At 41.9% G+C, this 15632-nt stretch overlaps 1 protein-coding gene across 2 annotated transcripts; it reads right to left on the bottom strand.

Moving 5' to 3' along the window:
• Positions 1-141: 141 nt before the first annotated feature.
• On the bottom strand, positions 142-13303 carry nr1h4 (nuclear receptor subfamily 1, group H, member 4). Of its 2 annotated transcripts, XM_037106533.1 has the most exons (10): positions 13177-13303; positions 12383-12558; positions 9012-9389; positions 6401-6541; positions 5297-5439; positions 5099-5197; positions 4815-4914; positions 4131-4277; positions 1084-1197; positions 142-858 (listed from the first exon to the last, which is right to left on the bottom strand). In XM_037106533.1, the coding sequence occupies exons 2-10, from the start codon at positions 12477-12479 to the stop codon at positions 620-622; spliced, it is 1458 nt and encodes a 485-aa protein (XP_036962428.1). In that variant the 5' UTR covers positions 12480-12558; positions 13177-13303; the 3' UTR covers positions 142-619. The 2 variants fall into 2 exon arrangements, with proteins under 2 accessions (XP_036962428.1, XP_036962429.1); XM_037106534.1 differs by lacking the exons at positions 12383-12558; positions 13177-13303 and adding an exon at positions 10766-11001.
• Between the last annotated feature and the right edge of the window lie 2329 nt (positions 13304-15632).

The following is a 15632-nucleotide window of genomic DNA, read 5'->3' as shown; positions in this document are numbered from 1 at the left end:
CCTAAGTCTAATGCTGATGATACAGTATTTATTGAGAAGACAAGTGGATTCATTGTTAGTTAAGTTTATGTTAAAGAAAGAAAGAAAGAAAGAAACATCAAACGTCACTGTTCAAATTCGACCATTTTCCGGTTGTTCTTGTTTTTTTTTTTTATTGAGGCAGAACATGCAACTTTTGTGTATTTACAGAAATACATGTAGCAAGTACGATGACATTAACAAATAAAAAAGAAATGAACCCCTCATTAAAATCTAAACTTCTGCCCTTCCTACAAGCACCATCGTTGCTGTGAATCATTTCCAGTGTTTTGTTCGTGTCTGATTAATCACAGTGGGACTTCAAGATGTTCTACAAGTTATTTCAAACGTCTCAACAATGAGACGAAGCTCAAGAATCACATAGTAAAGACGTGATGATTCTTTGAGTCATAGAAAAAAAAAACTACACCAGCAGAACAAACACACGTTAATAACATAAACCCAACACATGACTCATCCTGAGGTCAGATCGTGTGGGGATTCAACTCCAGATCATCACATCATCCATATAAATACACACTGCGGCTGAACCATGACCTTGTCTCACAGGTTGAAATGTTCATCCTTTACTTCCTGTGTGTCACTGCACGTCCCAGATCTCACAGAGCAGCGGGGTAAATTTGTGGTCGTTGACTCTCCAGGATGTGAGCATCTCCGCATGGTAGTGGCTGAGCGTCCTCAGCTCCGTCAGGCGTCCCAGGAGACGAGCGAAGTACTGCGGATCCTGAGGATGCTGCAGGACACACATCTTCCTCAGCACGTCCAAAATGGTCTCCTGAAGTCTCTCAACAGCCTGTTGATCCTTCACGTAAGGCCGATCTGGTGATGATGCATTAGCCTTTTAGAACATCTCCGGTAATGCTTCATTTTACAGGTCTGCCAATTTAGTGTCAGTAGGATAAACATAGTAACATATTTTTTTACCTTAATAACTGCCTCAAATTGTATTTAAAAAATGACCTCAACATGATTTAATAATGATAAATGAAAAGAAGAAAGCTGCATAATGTCATATTGTTACAGACGCTGTTGATTCGGGCTCACCTGGCGTCAGGATGGTTATGGTGGTGAGGAGAGCCTGTTCCTCCTCCACCATCTGGAGCTCACCGATGCTTTTGTAGAAGTTGAACATGGGTGTCATGAATTCCTCTGATATACCTGCAGAAGAACATATATTCGAATTAGTAGTTAAAGTAGCATATACACAACACAATACATTAACGAAGCCCAACAATGAGAAGATACAAGGCACACAACAGACAAGCAGCAGGAGCCACTGTGATTAATGTGTGTGATGTTGATTCCTTATAAATCTGCCACTGGTTAGAAAATCTTCTGGGAAAATGAAGTCAGGTTGGCAGCCTGGCACCATTTCTACCTCCTTTAACAGGTCCTTTATAGACTTAATGAATTCATAAACTAATTGTTTTGTCCTGTGTTGTTGGTAGTTGTGACTCTGAGTAAAATGGAAACCCATCCAGTTGTAACTGAGACAGTGAGGCCAACCATAATATCACTCGGAAACAATTGGGGGCAGAAAATACGTCTGTTTACACCATATTTCAATATAATAATAACAATATTAAAAATAAATATATATATTCTGTCCTCAAGATGCTTATCAACATATTTGTGATAAAAATAGCATCATAAGCAGGTTTATAAGATATTTACAAGCACTTTTAAGACATTATTACTAACATTCATATTAATACATAATAATGTTAATGAACATCTTATAAGGAATTAAAGTTGCCTTTTTACCAGTTAAGTAATGTTTATCAGAAGGACCTTAATGTAAAGCATGACGGGTATCTGTGAACGGAAAATGTTTGTCCGTTAGTGCTTCACCTCATGAATAATCTGATGAATTATGGAGCGACTTCTGTGTCAAAGTCAACGCAGCCGAGAGAAGAACCGCTGAGAACAAGTACAGTTTTATCTCGTAAAATGCACGTATGGGACATTATGGGGGGGAGTGCTTGTCTTGCGTAACCATCCGCACTTTGAGCCAGACATATAATGTAATAAGAGTGCCGCCCTAATCTTCATTAATGGTCAAAGATTATTAACTCAGGTCCAGTTCTCTGTGTAAAGGAAGTGTTGTTTTTCTTGCAAGCAGGGAACATTTCTGTGCACCCTCTCTCTTGCATTTCATATTTGCTTTTCATGTTTCTATAAATATATTTTCCTCATTTCTTTACATGGATTACAGTGAAACAGGAGCTGCAATCATCACCTCCCGTACAATTTTATCTAATCAGAATGAAATCATCGGCAGTGACAGGTCTCCACACAATTTTAGTTTTACGCTTTTGTACATTTGACACATAAATGATACATTTTGATTTACTCAGGTGAAGAGGATAAAGAGAGCGAACTTGAAAACTGTAAAATCTATTCTGTAACTGTAGCAAGGACTCATAACTGTAAAATGAGGCCTTGGATCAGCGTTATAAAGTCAGTTATTTCACAACGAGACAGGCTGGAGCACCTTGATTGCGTATATCTCCCATCGGTACAAATCAAAATACAGTGTACCATGGTCTGAGTGAATACTTGAACCTGATTGGCTGGAGGGTCCTCTGGAACTCCCCAGGTAGTTCCAGTAAAATGGTCTGTTCACTGTACTTTATTAATGAGTTATGGCCTGTATCTAAAATGAGCGGCAGTGACATCGGCTGGCTGCAGACACCTTGACTTATTTACAACCCAACGTCGTCCCTCAGTGCATCATCCACTGGGTCGTGCTTGTAACACACAAACTGCAAGAAGTAGCCGTCACTGCTAATACTACACGCTACAAAACCCTGAGCTTGATTTTAAAAATCTGGGTGAATGCCAACGACAAGGTGTTCGTTATCATTACATCATTACATTATCACATGTTCGTGAAACTGGATGTTGTTTTTGAACATGCTGTAAAATTATATTTACTGTTTGTCGACCACACAGAATGTTATTGACTCTGAATCCTGGTAGCATACGTTAGCTTTCTGGCTAACAGCTGAGACCGAGGGTTCAGTTTATCTCCCGTTGCTCTTATTTGCGTTTCTTTGGCTAGTGAGCGTGGTGTAAGCGGGATAATGCCGTTGGACCTCGTCATCCCTTACGTAACTGCAATGCATAACAACAAATATAAACATCTCCGCTTTTCTCCTTTAGGTCATAATTCAGTAATTAAAAAAAATATGATGATATTTACAAACTGCTTCTCTGTATGATCTCAAATGTTTGGCTTGGCAAACAGTTCCCACTTTGGGCGCTCTTCAAACTAGCAGAGGGTGTCTGTCTGCTCGGACACATCATCAAGCGTTCAGAAATGCCAGCGGGGCTCAGAGGGAGAGAAATGGACAATAGCAGTCTTGATGTTTTGATAAGGAACAATGGTCTCTTCAGACAGCTTTGCTCCCTTATTCTCCCAGACTGGCCTTTAGCGTGAATATCTCTTATCCCCACCATTCACAACAGAGCCGCGCCGAGGGACCGAGCGGCTCGCACACACCCCTGCCATCACCGCTGCTGTCTGTCCAGCTGTCCGATCTGGTTGACACGATGACACCTCACATACATATAAATGAGTTTATGAAGCCACCCAGCTGTAAACTATTTTTTTACTTACTTATTTATTTCCATTTTTGTTCAGCTACTTTCTAAAGGGTGACATGTAGCGGTCTGTAGAAACAGTATATGTGAAGAAACCTTTCCATTGTAGAAACAAACCTGTGTGTTTTAATAAATCAAACCCAGCATCGCAAAAAAAAAAGCATCGCGTGAAACTGTACCCTAGCGAAGGTGTGTGTGTGTGTGTGTGTGTGCATGTGTAACCTAAACCGAGCCAGAGATCAACAGGTTCAGCACACATCTCCCAGCTGCATCACACAGATCAGCCATCAATTATTAAGGGAGGATCTGACTCGGCTGCAGGTAGAACTGCAAAAAGTCGTGATGCTGCAGGTGGAAGAGGAACGGACCAAGAAGACTCCTGAAGGTCATGAATCAGGAGTTAAGGTACATCTGAGTGCTCTTGAGCAGAGTATGCTGTATCAGACGGTGCCTTGCATCATCACGTATCGCTTCAGTTGACTCACCACTCTTGCGTATCCTCTCCTCCAGAACTTCTGTGTGTCCGTTTGGCATCTTTCTGCTGAAAACCTGAGCTGAGCGCAAAAACATGGCTTCCACAGCAGAGCCCTTCAGCAGAGCGATCTGATCCTCGCGATCCAGAGAGAGAAAACCTGCCGGAGGCACAACACCACGAATTATATCCAGCGAAGAACAACGAGCTACATCGGTTTTTGCATTTGTATTTGCGCTGATGTAATTTTATCAGTGTGGTGTCACAATCCGTCTCACATCTGGATTTGTAAAGATCAACGGTTCACTGGTTTTATGCCCCGACAACTGTCATTTATATTTTTAAAATTCTTCTTTCAAAAGTATTTTAATATTTTACAACAACAACTCAACTTTATCCTGGTGGCTTCTTACAGATAAGAGTTAGAAAAATTCAAATAACATTCACCAAAACAACAAAATAAGAAGTTTTGAGTTTACTACACTGTTCAATATCTCAGATCTGTCCCGAGTAAATCTTTATCCCATGCAAATCAACAAAGGAAATGTTGTTACCATCTGTTATTAATTCATCCCCCCCGAGCAAAACCTTCCTCTCAAATAAAGAGTCTCTGATCTTTGAGTAGTTCCTAAAGTGTTTTTACCTTTGGGAAAAAAACACACTGGATGAGTGCGAGTCGACACACGTGGGGGCCTACCTGGAATATTTTTTGTAAACTCCACCAGAACTTGAACTTGACTTGTTGCCATTTCTGTCAACAGGAGGAAGTTTTCCTCTGCACTGTACTGGTCCTGCAGCTGGAATCAACGAGAGCAAACAGCAGTGACAAAGGTCAGATCAGCTGAACAAAAGACTCAGTGGCAGGTTTTACTAGCGCTTTACTACGTGTAGGCGCCAGCAGCCAGTGTGCTCTCTTGGTTGCCCCCTGTGGCAGATACAACATGAACAAGGTGCTACTGAGGGATGTTGAGGATGATTTACCAATTTCTTGGCCACATCTTGAGGGATTTGATGTCTGTTGTAAGCTTCTACAACAACCTTCACGAGCGCCTGCTGCTCTTTGGTGATTTCGACTTTCTCCTGGACACAAACCGAAAACACATCAATACGCGGTGACACATTTTATGTCACAGAATAAAAACTGTAAATGTTCACTGACAGGGCGGAGACTGCGATCACCTTTGACAGCCTGGTGGTTGAGGTGACCTGTTTGTTGTCTGCGGTGTCCGTCCCCTCCGTCTCGTCTCCGGTCGACTGTCCCGGGGAGGTCTTGGTGTTCTTTCGCAGCCTTTTAGATTTACACTGGATCTCCGTCAGCAGGCCTGCCAGCGGTGATGAAGGCTTCACTATGTGTGTTAAATACCTCACGGCTCTTTATTCAACAACATTTGCAAATGATCAACTTGTACTTAAAGTCAGTGCCAATACCGCAAAGATTCACCAATGAAATAAGAATCTTAATTACACATCATTTTCTGTTATTAACATCTCAACATCATCGATGAAATCCACATAATCTTAGCGCCTTTTTAAAATTTTGCTTCTGCACATTTTCCGTCAACAAAAAATATATTTTTACTTCACAATTTGTGATTATTTGTTATCCAACTTGTTAGTCCTTTACATTTTGATCTGACTTTCTTAGACATTAAGTCTGAGGCTTCACACAGTCAAAAAAGTCTCTGTTGTTGAGCTCTTACTGTGCCAGCTGTTAGAGTCATGAACGCCTGCCGCCCTGCAATATTCATCACGACTTCCCTGCCTTATTTATGAGCAACAGGAGTCCGGTCCGTCACCCTGCTCTTTCCAGCCGCCAGCTCTTGATAGAGCCAATAAATAAAAACAACCCTCCAAAGACTCCAAAATGACATGTTCACATTTAACAGCTCTGTCTTTACATTGATGTATGCTCAGCTTGTAAAACTAATGAAGACTGCATTCCCCAGCAGCCCAGAGGTTGTTAAGGAAACAGCATTTCATGGCAAATTCCCTTTTAATGACAGCGAAACACTTTGAAGGTGTAAATGATTCCTAAATGGAGCTTAGGGAGTCTGTTTAACTGCGTCTAATCCTGTAACTGTAACAAAAGCTGGACCGTCCTATTGTGACATTTAATCACCCAGGAAAATTCAACAAGCCTCGTCAGAATGGAGAATGAGGGCTCAACACTGACGCGTGCGCAGTGTGTGGATGTGGACAGCAGGAAAAAAAAAAACATGCCGACAATTCCTCTGCTCTCTGTCGTATTGATCAACGAGTCTCCGATCAGCCGGCAATACTCACATTCAGCCAGCATGCCCATCTCCTTGCACTTTCTCAGCCGACACTCTTGGCATTTCCTGCGCATGTACATGTCCATTTCACAGTTTCCGCCACTCTTGCATTTGTACACAGCATTCTTTGTTATGCTCCGTCTGAAGAAACCTGAGTATGGTTGATAAAAAATTAAAAAAAAAACAAAAAAACAAGTGATTTTAACACAGAATGATGCACATATAGAGCAAAGACATCACACACTGTAGTGAAGTGGTGGAAAGCAACTGAGAACAATCACTTAAGTACTTTATTAAAGTACATTTCCAAGGTATTACCATTTAAATCGTAGTTTAAGTGGTTTAATTACCCTGATGCAACCTGTAGTTAAGCTACTAGCTAATTAAGCAGATTAAGGTTCGATATTAAAGCACATTTATCCTCTAATAACGATGCAGTCATATAAATTCAACATTACATTATAACACAGCACACAGAGTCTGTTCTACATGTTGAGTTTTAGTAGTTTTGATACTTAAATCTGCATTTATAGATTTGTTTATCGGCCACTTTGGTGCAACAGGTAAAAGCAAGGCTGTCTGAGTGTAATAAAGTGTAATATCCATGTTGTAATTAGGATTTCTTAACGATAGCTCTTTTACACGCTGATGTAGGTCACCTTGCCAGGAAAGTTTGGTGCAACCCAGCTGCTAGACGCCACCAAATCCTACAAAGTGGACGATGGACAGTAGGCTACAAACGTAACTTCTAGCCCCCCAGAACTTTTTCCTATGTTCATATTTCTTGAAATTTCGTTTAAGTATATTTTGGCGGAACAGTCACTCATATGCAAAAATCAGCCGTGTTGCCTCCGATTCACTTATATTCTACGGGAGGAAAAAGGCTTTTTATGAATCTGGTGGTGAAGCTCATCGCAAGACAAAGCTCTGAGACAGATAGGCAGATTTTTGTTTTGCTTTCTCTGAAACTTTGGATGGCCGACCTGTGTATTCCATGCAGATTTAAGCTTATATAACCAGAATCGATATAGTGACGAGGTGGTATAAATTTAATCCGTTGGCTACACGCTGTGCTAATAATGTCACAGCAGTGTTTCAGACAGGGAGAGCAACAGAGCAAAACACACACACACACACACACACACAGAATAACTTTGGAACAGTTATTAGACATTCTGACACAGCACATTAAACAGAATGGCATGCATTAGCGTAACTGAGCTCAGGTTGCTCGTGCATTGTGCAGCAGAAAGCTGAGAGGGAACCCAATCTGGCAGCAGAACCAGGTAGACCTGAGCCTATTCTCAGTCAAATGGCAGAACAGGGCCAGCTGCTGCACTCCTGGCATTGTCCGCCCGCACAGTGTGGAATTACACTCATACCTATTCATCCTGTGGGTCGGCAGGAATCACAGCAAATTCACATTGTCGTAAAAACGTGGGGAGGAGCTGCCAGAGGCCACGACTCCACTGTCACTCGGTGGATCATTTTTTACACTGAGAGGGGTTGTAAAGTATAATGTTTCTTCATATATTTCATATATTTCCTCATTTAGGCATATTAGGCTCAGTCTTCTCTCCAGCTGAAGAAGTCAGTCTGACCTGAGCTTGCAGCCAATGATTAAGTATCCCTTGATATCACCAAAGCATTTTCCTGACAAAATATTTCCCCTGCGACAAACTGGCACTTATCTGCCCACAGATTCCCAGTGAGCACAAACAGCATGTGCTCTTGTATAAATGACAAACGATCATGTATCAATACTCCTCACCAGTCGCTGTTTGGACTGTAGATATGGACGACCCTGTCATGGCTGGCCCCTAAAGTCAACAGCTACTGACAACAACAGAATTTTTGCTATGTGGGTCAACTTCCATCCTCCGCTGCTGCAGATGTTGGAAATTGTTGTAATTTTACAGCTTTTCGATTGATCAGCAACTGAAAAAAGGGATGAACAGTGAAAGTCTGGAGGCAGATTGAGCTTGAGTCACAGTAAAATGGCCACCATGTGAATATGGCTTATTGGTGCCCCTCTTTACGCCTCCATGCCCACATTTGTTGTGGTTGTGTCTGCAGTAGCTAAGTTTGGATAAACCATACTCTGGAGAGGGCCGTTTGTGTTTTGTTTTTTGTTTTTTTGCACTTTTACTCGCTGATGTAGGTCACCTTGCCAGGAAAGTGAGGCGAGGCATATTTAGTTTGTTGCGACCCAGCTACTAGACGCCACTGAATCCTACAAACTGGACGATGGATAGTAGACCAGAAACCTAACCTCTAGTCCTCCAGAACTTTTCTCTACCAACATATTTCTTGTAATTGTGTTCAAGGATATGTTTGGGGAACAGTCACGCAGATGCAAAATCAGACGTGTTGTCTCTGTTTCACTTCTATTCTACGGAAGGGAAAAGGCTTTTTATGTCTCTGGTGGTGAAGCTAATCACAACACAGGTGAAATTTTACCTGCGAGTCACAACCAGTAGCAAAGAAGTGTGTGTAGTTGACCCTTTGAACAGAATGCAAGGACATCTTCTCCAACAGCTGGGAGTCAAACTCACATACACTGTTCTGAATTTAAATCCATAATGCGTATGTTTGTGCCTCTACAGCGCATCTTCTCTCACCTTTACATCCCTCACAGGTGAGAGCATTATAGTGGTATCCAGAGGCCTTGTCTCCACACACAACACACAGTTCCTTCCCTTTCACCCTCCCAGCCTGCGACATGTGCCGGGTCCTCTTGCACACGGCAGGCATCACAGCAGACACCTCCTCCATCTCAGTGTCATAGCTGACATCCAGGGGTCCTTTTCTCAGTTCGTATATCCCCGTGTGTGAGTACCATTCGTCTGAACCGTATTGAGGGTAGTAGTTCTGACTGGAGTAGTATGGTGTGGAAGGCATGGTTGGCTCCATGGACACGTACTGCATGCTGGGATAGCTGGTGAAGGGTAGGATGTCGGGATCCTGCAGGAGAGGACTGGTCTGATCTGCCAGAATATCTAAGACAGAAGCAGGACACGGATTAAAATGTGAGAAGTCTGACAAATAAATAAAAAATTGTCTGCTCAATAACATGTTGTGGCCTTTCTAGTGAATGGAAACCTAATCGTGGAAGATACCTCTATGTTAGCTGAACAAACTAAAATATAAAAGGCCGTTAATTTGGAATCACATTTAAATCAAACGATGCACGACATGTTTATGTATATTTGTTTGTAAGTAAATACATATATTCTTTCATTTATGTAGCATGAAAGAGTTTATAAACTTCCATTTTGTCATGTAACCCTGTGTTGTAAATCGATTTAATTACCTTTCCCCCACAACCAACAACCTGCTTTGTAGTTGCAACTGTATCCGCCATTAGCTAGTTAGCTCAGTTTGCTGTGCAGCTAGCAGAGTGAACTGGGAGCACTGGGGAAGTGTTGGTGTTTCCCTTTCAAGTGCAGGAGCTTCGAACTGGGACAGCGCTAACTGGTTAGCATGCTAAACATGCTTTGCAACACAATACATAGACTTCATAACACAAAGACCGTAATTCCTTCACATTTTATCAACTTTTGAATGTTTTCAAACTAAATTATTACATAAAACATCTTTCAAGTTTCTTATGTTTCTGCCTGAAACTCATGTCAGGCTTTTACCAAGTTGTTGGGCAGTCAATCAAAAAATTGCACTGAAAGACACTAAAATGCTCGAGATTATCAGTGGAAACATCACTATGAGAGACACCTTTCACAATACAGGTGCTCAATAAAATGCTGATAAGAGATAAAGAATACGTTATTAGTGCAGTTTTAACAACATGGACTGGCTTCTTGAGTGGGAATGGTGAAGCAGTCAGATACCACAGGAAGCAAATTCACTTTTATTTTCCTGCCCCAAAATCACATGTTTGTCTCGGGGGGGTTTTAAAGTTTGTGCAAGACGACACCTTCTGTCATTAAACCCTCGTTGCAGATAAGAAAAACTCCACAAAACAGTTTTATTTCACGTGCTTCCCGGCAGAAGCTTGTTGGAACAGAAACGGCCTCAGCAGTAGTCGGCAGCCCACACAACACACGCTATAAACCCATAAATGATTAACAACCCCGCTTTGCACAGAGCACACTGTGTCTTAGCATGACATGTAACGCCACGCCAATCAAGGTGACACTTTTCAAAACGGTCACAAGAATGTTTGATAGGACAACGGTGTTGCTTGATCACGCTTTTCAGAGCAAATGTGGTAAATTCATGACTTGGTAGACCACGTGTAGTCTTCAAGAATAATCACACAGCTGCAATTAAATACAGTCTGATGTTTAAATCTGTGTCTAAAGCAAACCAGCATGTTTAACACGTATGCGTCTGTAAAAGGTTTTGTAACACTGACCTCTTGAAGATTTAGTCTGGACCATGGCCATCTCCGTGTGACCGAACACACAGACTATTCACAGGCTTTATTTATTCTCTGATCCCGACAGTCCGGCTGTGTCCTTCAGTCCTTCCTTCTAAACAACAAACCATCTTCCATGTATGTCTTTTGATGGGAAACCTTCCTTTTAGGCTGCGAGAACAGCGGATCAAGTCCTGAACTACTTGGCGCTTGCTTGAGAAATCTCAAGGGGAGCAAAGGTTGCCACGGCTACTCATTAACCGCGTGGTCACATTTCTTTTCATCATTACAAGTAGCTGCCTAACGTGTGAAGTCAGCTCCAGATTTGGGCGACGGTGCCAGCAGACTGCTACTGTACGGTGTTTAGATACGTGAGCAGGCCAGACGCGGAGGTGAGCTGGTTCATGCAGTTATCTGGAGGAACATGTGCTTCCATACATTGTTTGCAGGTGCTGGGCAATTATTTTCTGCCCTTTGTTGTGCTTCTATTTTTTTTACATTTACAGACTTATCAAGGACACATTTCTACACAATACCCTGTCAGATGAACTCAGTTACCCCTTCCCCTGTCACCAGTTATTGTGCCTGCTATTTAAAATGGTAATTATCAAAAAAAGTGGATCCATTTGCAATATTTGTTTCATACGACACAAAGCGTGATCCTGGAATCCTTCAGGTTCAGATGTTACTCTTCTCTTCTTTGTGCTACAGTCAATTTATAGTGACATAAACGGACATTTTAAGGAATTTATCTGTTTAATTTAGCTGTCAATTTCACTTTGATTCTTGTCTGTTAACTACTTTTTACTCTCAAGTGCAGCATGTGGTGTTGGAAGTGACTCAAGAAGTTGGAGGTCAGTTATAACGGCCAGTAGTTGGTGGATTGTTCCGACAATAAATCAGCTTCACGCCAAACTAGCTGCAATTCTATGTGCATGTTTATAATATAATCCTAAAATGTCTGTAAAAGGCACATATTTTCTCAACGCTGTTGCCAAGTGCTCACTCATGGGGGAAATGTTGCATCTCTGTAATTAAATTAATCAAGGAGTATAATCTAGACCTGCTTCACATCTATACATTTTTTCCCCTTATCAAAATGTATATTTTTCAAATTTGAGTCACTGAAGTAGGAAAATGTTGATTATTGGATCAGTTCTACTTCTGATAAGGTATCAATTTGTTTTTTGTACGTTTGTCTGATATTTTGGTTCAGGAACCTGCAAAACTAAAGACATCCCCATCAACTTGAACTGTGTTTAGTGCTAAACAGCAGCTGTTAGCATGCTAACATGCTAATCTAAGATAGTGAGCATAATAAACATGTCTGCTTAAAGATCAGCATGTTAAAGTGGAAGCAAATCATTTTCTTTTTGCTTAAACTTACCATTATTACTTTACTTTCCATCAACTTTTCAGTTGCTGATCGAGTGAGAAGCGGTGAAATGTTACGTCAGCGGAAATGAATATTGTCTATGTTGTGAACATATTAGCATGCTGACGCTCACATTTAGGTCCACCAGGCCCCAATTTGGCTGCTGGGAGCCAAACACTGGACTCTTCTGCAGTGCTTTTCCATCTTTGCGTGAGCTGCTTCCTGCCGAGTAAACTTACCGAACAGGTGGGAGCTCTCTGAGATGGAGAATTCATCGCTGGGTGGGATTTCCAGCGATCCCACCACATTGATGTCGGGGCCCACCCACTCATTCATTCAGGAGGGTCGCTGGGCACCAACTCAGAAAACACAGGTTGGACCGGGCCGCAAGGCAGCAGTGAGCCTCTGTCTGCTTCTGTAACAAGCATAAGAAATTTGTGAACTGCGGCAGCATCATCTGAAACCTGCACCACAGTGTAATTAAACATCAGCCTGGGAGTCTCTACATCATCACACCTGACAGGTCTTCTCTCCCACACAGAGATTGGATGTTCAGTAGCTGCCTGCAGGGAGGCGGCATGTAAAGGTCTGCTCATTGAAAGAGTCTTTTCTTTCAACCTTATACTGTCGCGTTGTTTCGTAGGAATTCACATAACAGGATGTTCTAGATCAGTGCCGTCTTTCTTACTGTAATTTTCTCAGTTATTGATGAACTTGGAGGTGTCAGATGAATAACAGGCCTGTTGATATACTTGCCCACAGCCTTTCTGCTGTCAAGGCCACAACATGGTCGCATGTGAAACATTACTTTTATATTCTGCCAGATTTTTACAATTACCTTCACTGTAATTTCCCCTGAGATCCAAAGGCAACCCACATGGCCTCATGGAAACCTCCAGCCTACTCTATTAAACATCCCACACAACAGCCGAACATCAACTCACACACAGTGGCACACCACGGACTCGTAAGAAGTCGCCCGTATTCACCGGTGAATCTAAAATATGTCTGGACTCGATCTCGTTGCACTTACCTTATTCTTTTTTGTTTTGTTTTTCGCTGACGTTAACTCCCCTCGTTCTTTTCTGGCCTTGTTTGCGATATCCACGCTGTGAGCTCAATCAATATTGGCCAATGAACATTTAGCTGCTTGTGTCTGGGCTCCAGTGAGAGCATTTGTGACCAGTTGAGGTCAGGGAGGGATGGATGGTGGTTATTAATTAAACGCCCCCCCCCTGAAAAAAATCCCTCTTTATTTAGACAAGAGAAGAGACTGCCTTTAAATTCTCCAGCAGACCAGAAATCCCACCCACACACACACAAACATCACACATGGAGCATACATCCAGTCATTGGTGTTGCAGTGTCACAGTTTTTTAATCATATTTTCACAGAAGAAATTAGGCTACTATAGAAGACATTGGGACACCATCCATCCGAGCTGCTGACTGAAGCCAACATGTGAGGACACAGTGTTTATATTTGCACATTCGGACCTCAGCGTACCTGCTCTTTTGTTTCTGTGTGCTCTAAGATCAACTGAAATAAAACCGTTCTTGTCTTTATGATCCTTAATTTGTCCAAAAACCAATAGTTTAATCATTGATGGGCTGTTGCTTCATCCAGAGAGGCCCTTCTGAGTCAATAGACAGTCTCTCTGAAATAAACAGGACCTTTGCCATTGGCTGCCAGCTGTTTGTGGACTATCTGGTCTGTGTTTGAGCGCATGTGGGGAGTGAGTTGGCAGCGGTGGCCTCGAGAGCGGGACGGACACGATTTCCAAGTAACATGTACAGTAGTCAAAGCTCTCACGAGTACTGGTGGGGCTCATTTAAACATATTTTAAATGTGTCAAGATGAGGACCTGAACGGATGATGGGTGTTACCTTTCGCCACAGCGTTTTGTTACACGTTCCAGACAGACGGTATTGTCCGTGACGTACGCATGAATAAACACAAGCACACCCTGGACAGTGACATAATCAAACACATGTTCTCAAGGACAACCGGCAATAAAGTCCGTAACCTTGAAACTATTCATCGCCGTATGAGAGAGAGAACTAAAAGTGCCCGTGAACAAGAATACACGTGCATGTGTGTATTTCACAATAAAATGACTCTGTCTAACTATCAGCTGGTCAAGCGGCTGTGTGGAACATCCTGTCCAGTAATTAACCTCCGTGGTGAAAATGAAGCAGGCGTTGTAAAGACAGATAAGACAGAGGATGTTTACCACAGTGTGATGGGAAACAGAGCTGCCTTTGGTAATATTTAAAGATGTCTAAATTAGGCCCGCTAATATAAACAGGCAGCATGAGGGACAGCAAGATAACGTAACATCTAATTTTCATAAAGTTGTAACGGTATCACACATTGTATCTTTAAGAAGACTTTATGCTGCTCACGATTTAAACGTAGCTTTATTTCGGCTCTGTGGATGGTAATACACAATGAGTCAACACCATCCAGGCTGAAATATCTCATTAACTATTACACTGAGAGAGAGAACAACTCCTACTGACTTTGGTAATCCCCGGACTATGACGCCACCAGCAGGTTGGCCAGTGGAGGATTCAGGATGTTTGAGGGAAAGAAAGGGGCGGAAAAAAAAAAAAAAAAGGCCCCCAAGACATAGGCGCAGGTTGCTGTACGGTTGGGGGAATGTGGTGCCAAAGGAAAGGGTTGTTTGTCGGCAATGTAAAGTTACAAAACATAGTGTACACTCAAATGGATATATATTTTTTTAAGGTGGGACTTATTTCAGGTTGTTGTCATCTACTGCAGGTTTTACACTGACAAGGTGTAAGTGCCTCATACAACCCCGCATCAAAAGACCCAAACTATCACTTTAACCCAAAGAAAAATGCTTTCCATAACATCAGCTGAGCAAATTTGATGATAAACTCCTTTTTATAATTTTCCAAACACACAAAGCAACATGAAATGTTGTTATGACCTGATGCAAAGTACTCAATAATTCAGAACCTTCAAGCTTATTTATACCTCTAAACAACCGTAACAGAGTAGAAATGTAGTTTATTACATTTCCAGTGTGTTCAAGTAAAGTGCAAATCAAATCAATGATCTCTCAAACAGTAGCATATTTACTGTACAAAACTGATTTTCTCTTCTTAAGCGGTGATGATAAACCGAGAGTACACATTTCACATACTCTTTTTATGACTGAAGTGAAACATTACATCATTGGTAGAAACCACCGACGTGTATAAAGATGGACAATGTGTCTCCGCGTCCTGCTCTAAAATGAAGCTAAGCTATCCCGATCATGAGCGCTGCTATCTGAGCGCTGTGACGTCAAAAAGGATCCAGAGTCTGCGTCGTTGGTGGAGCTGCAGTATTGAGTTTCAACATTCATACATCCAACCTGCTCGATCGCGAGTACGGTTCATCTGTCCGTTACGATGTTTCGTCCTTTCTTATAGCACCAAATAACTGATTAAAACCAAAACCCCTTAAAACAACAGAAAC

Source organism: Acanthopagrus latus, chromosome 8, assembly GCF_904848185.1.
Source record: "Acanthopagrus latus isolate v.2019 chromosome 8, fAcaLat1.1, whole genome shotgun sequence".
NCBI classification, from domain to species: domain Eukaryota; kingdom Metazoa; phylum Chordata; class Actinopteri; order Spariformes; family Sparidae; genus Acanthopagrus; species Acanthopagrus latus.
The sequence above is the reverse complement of the archived record's forward strand: the minus strand, read 5'-3'. Positions and strand labels throughout refer to the sequence as shown.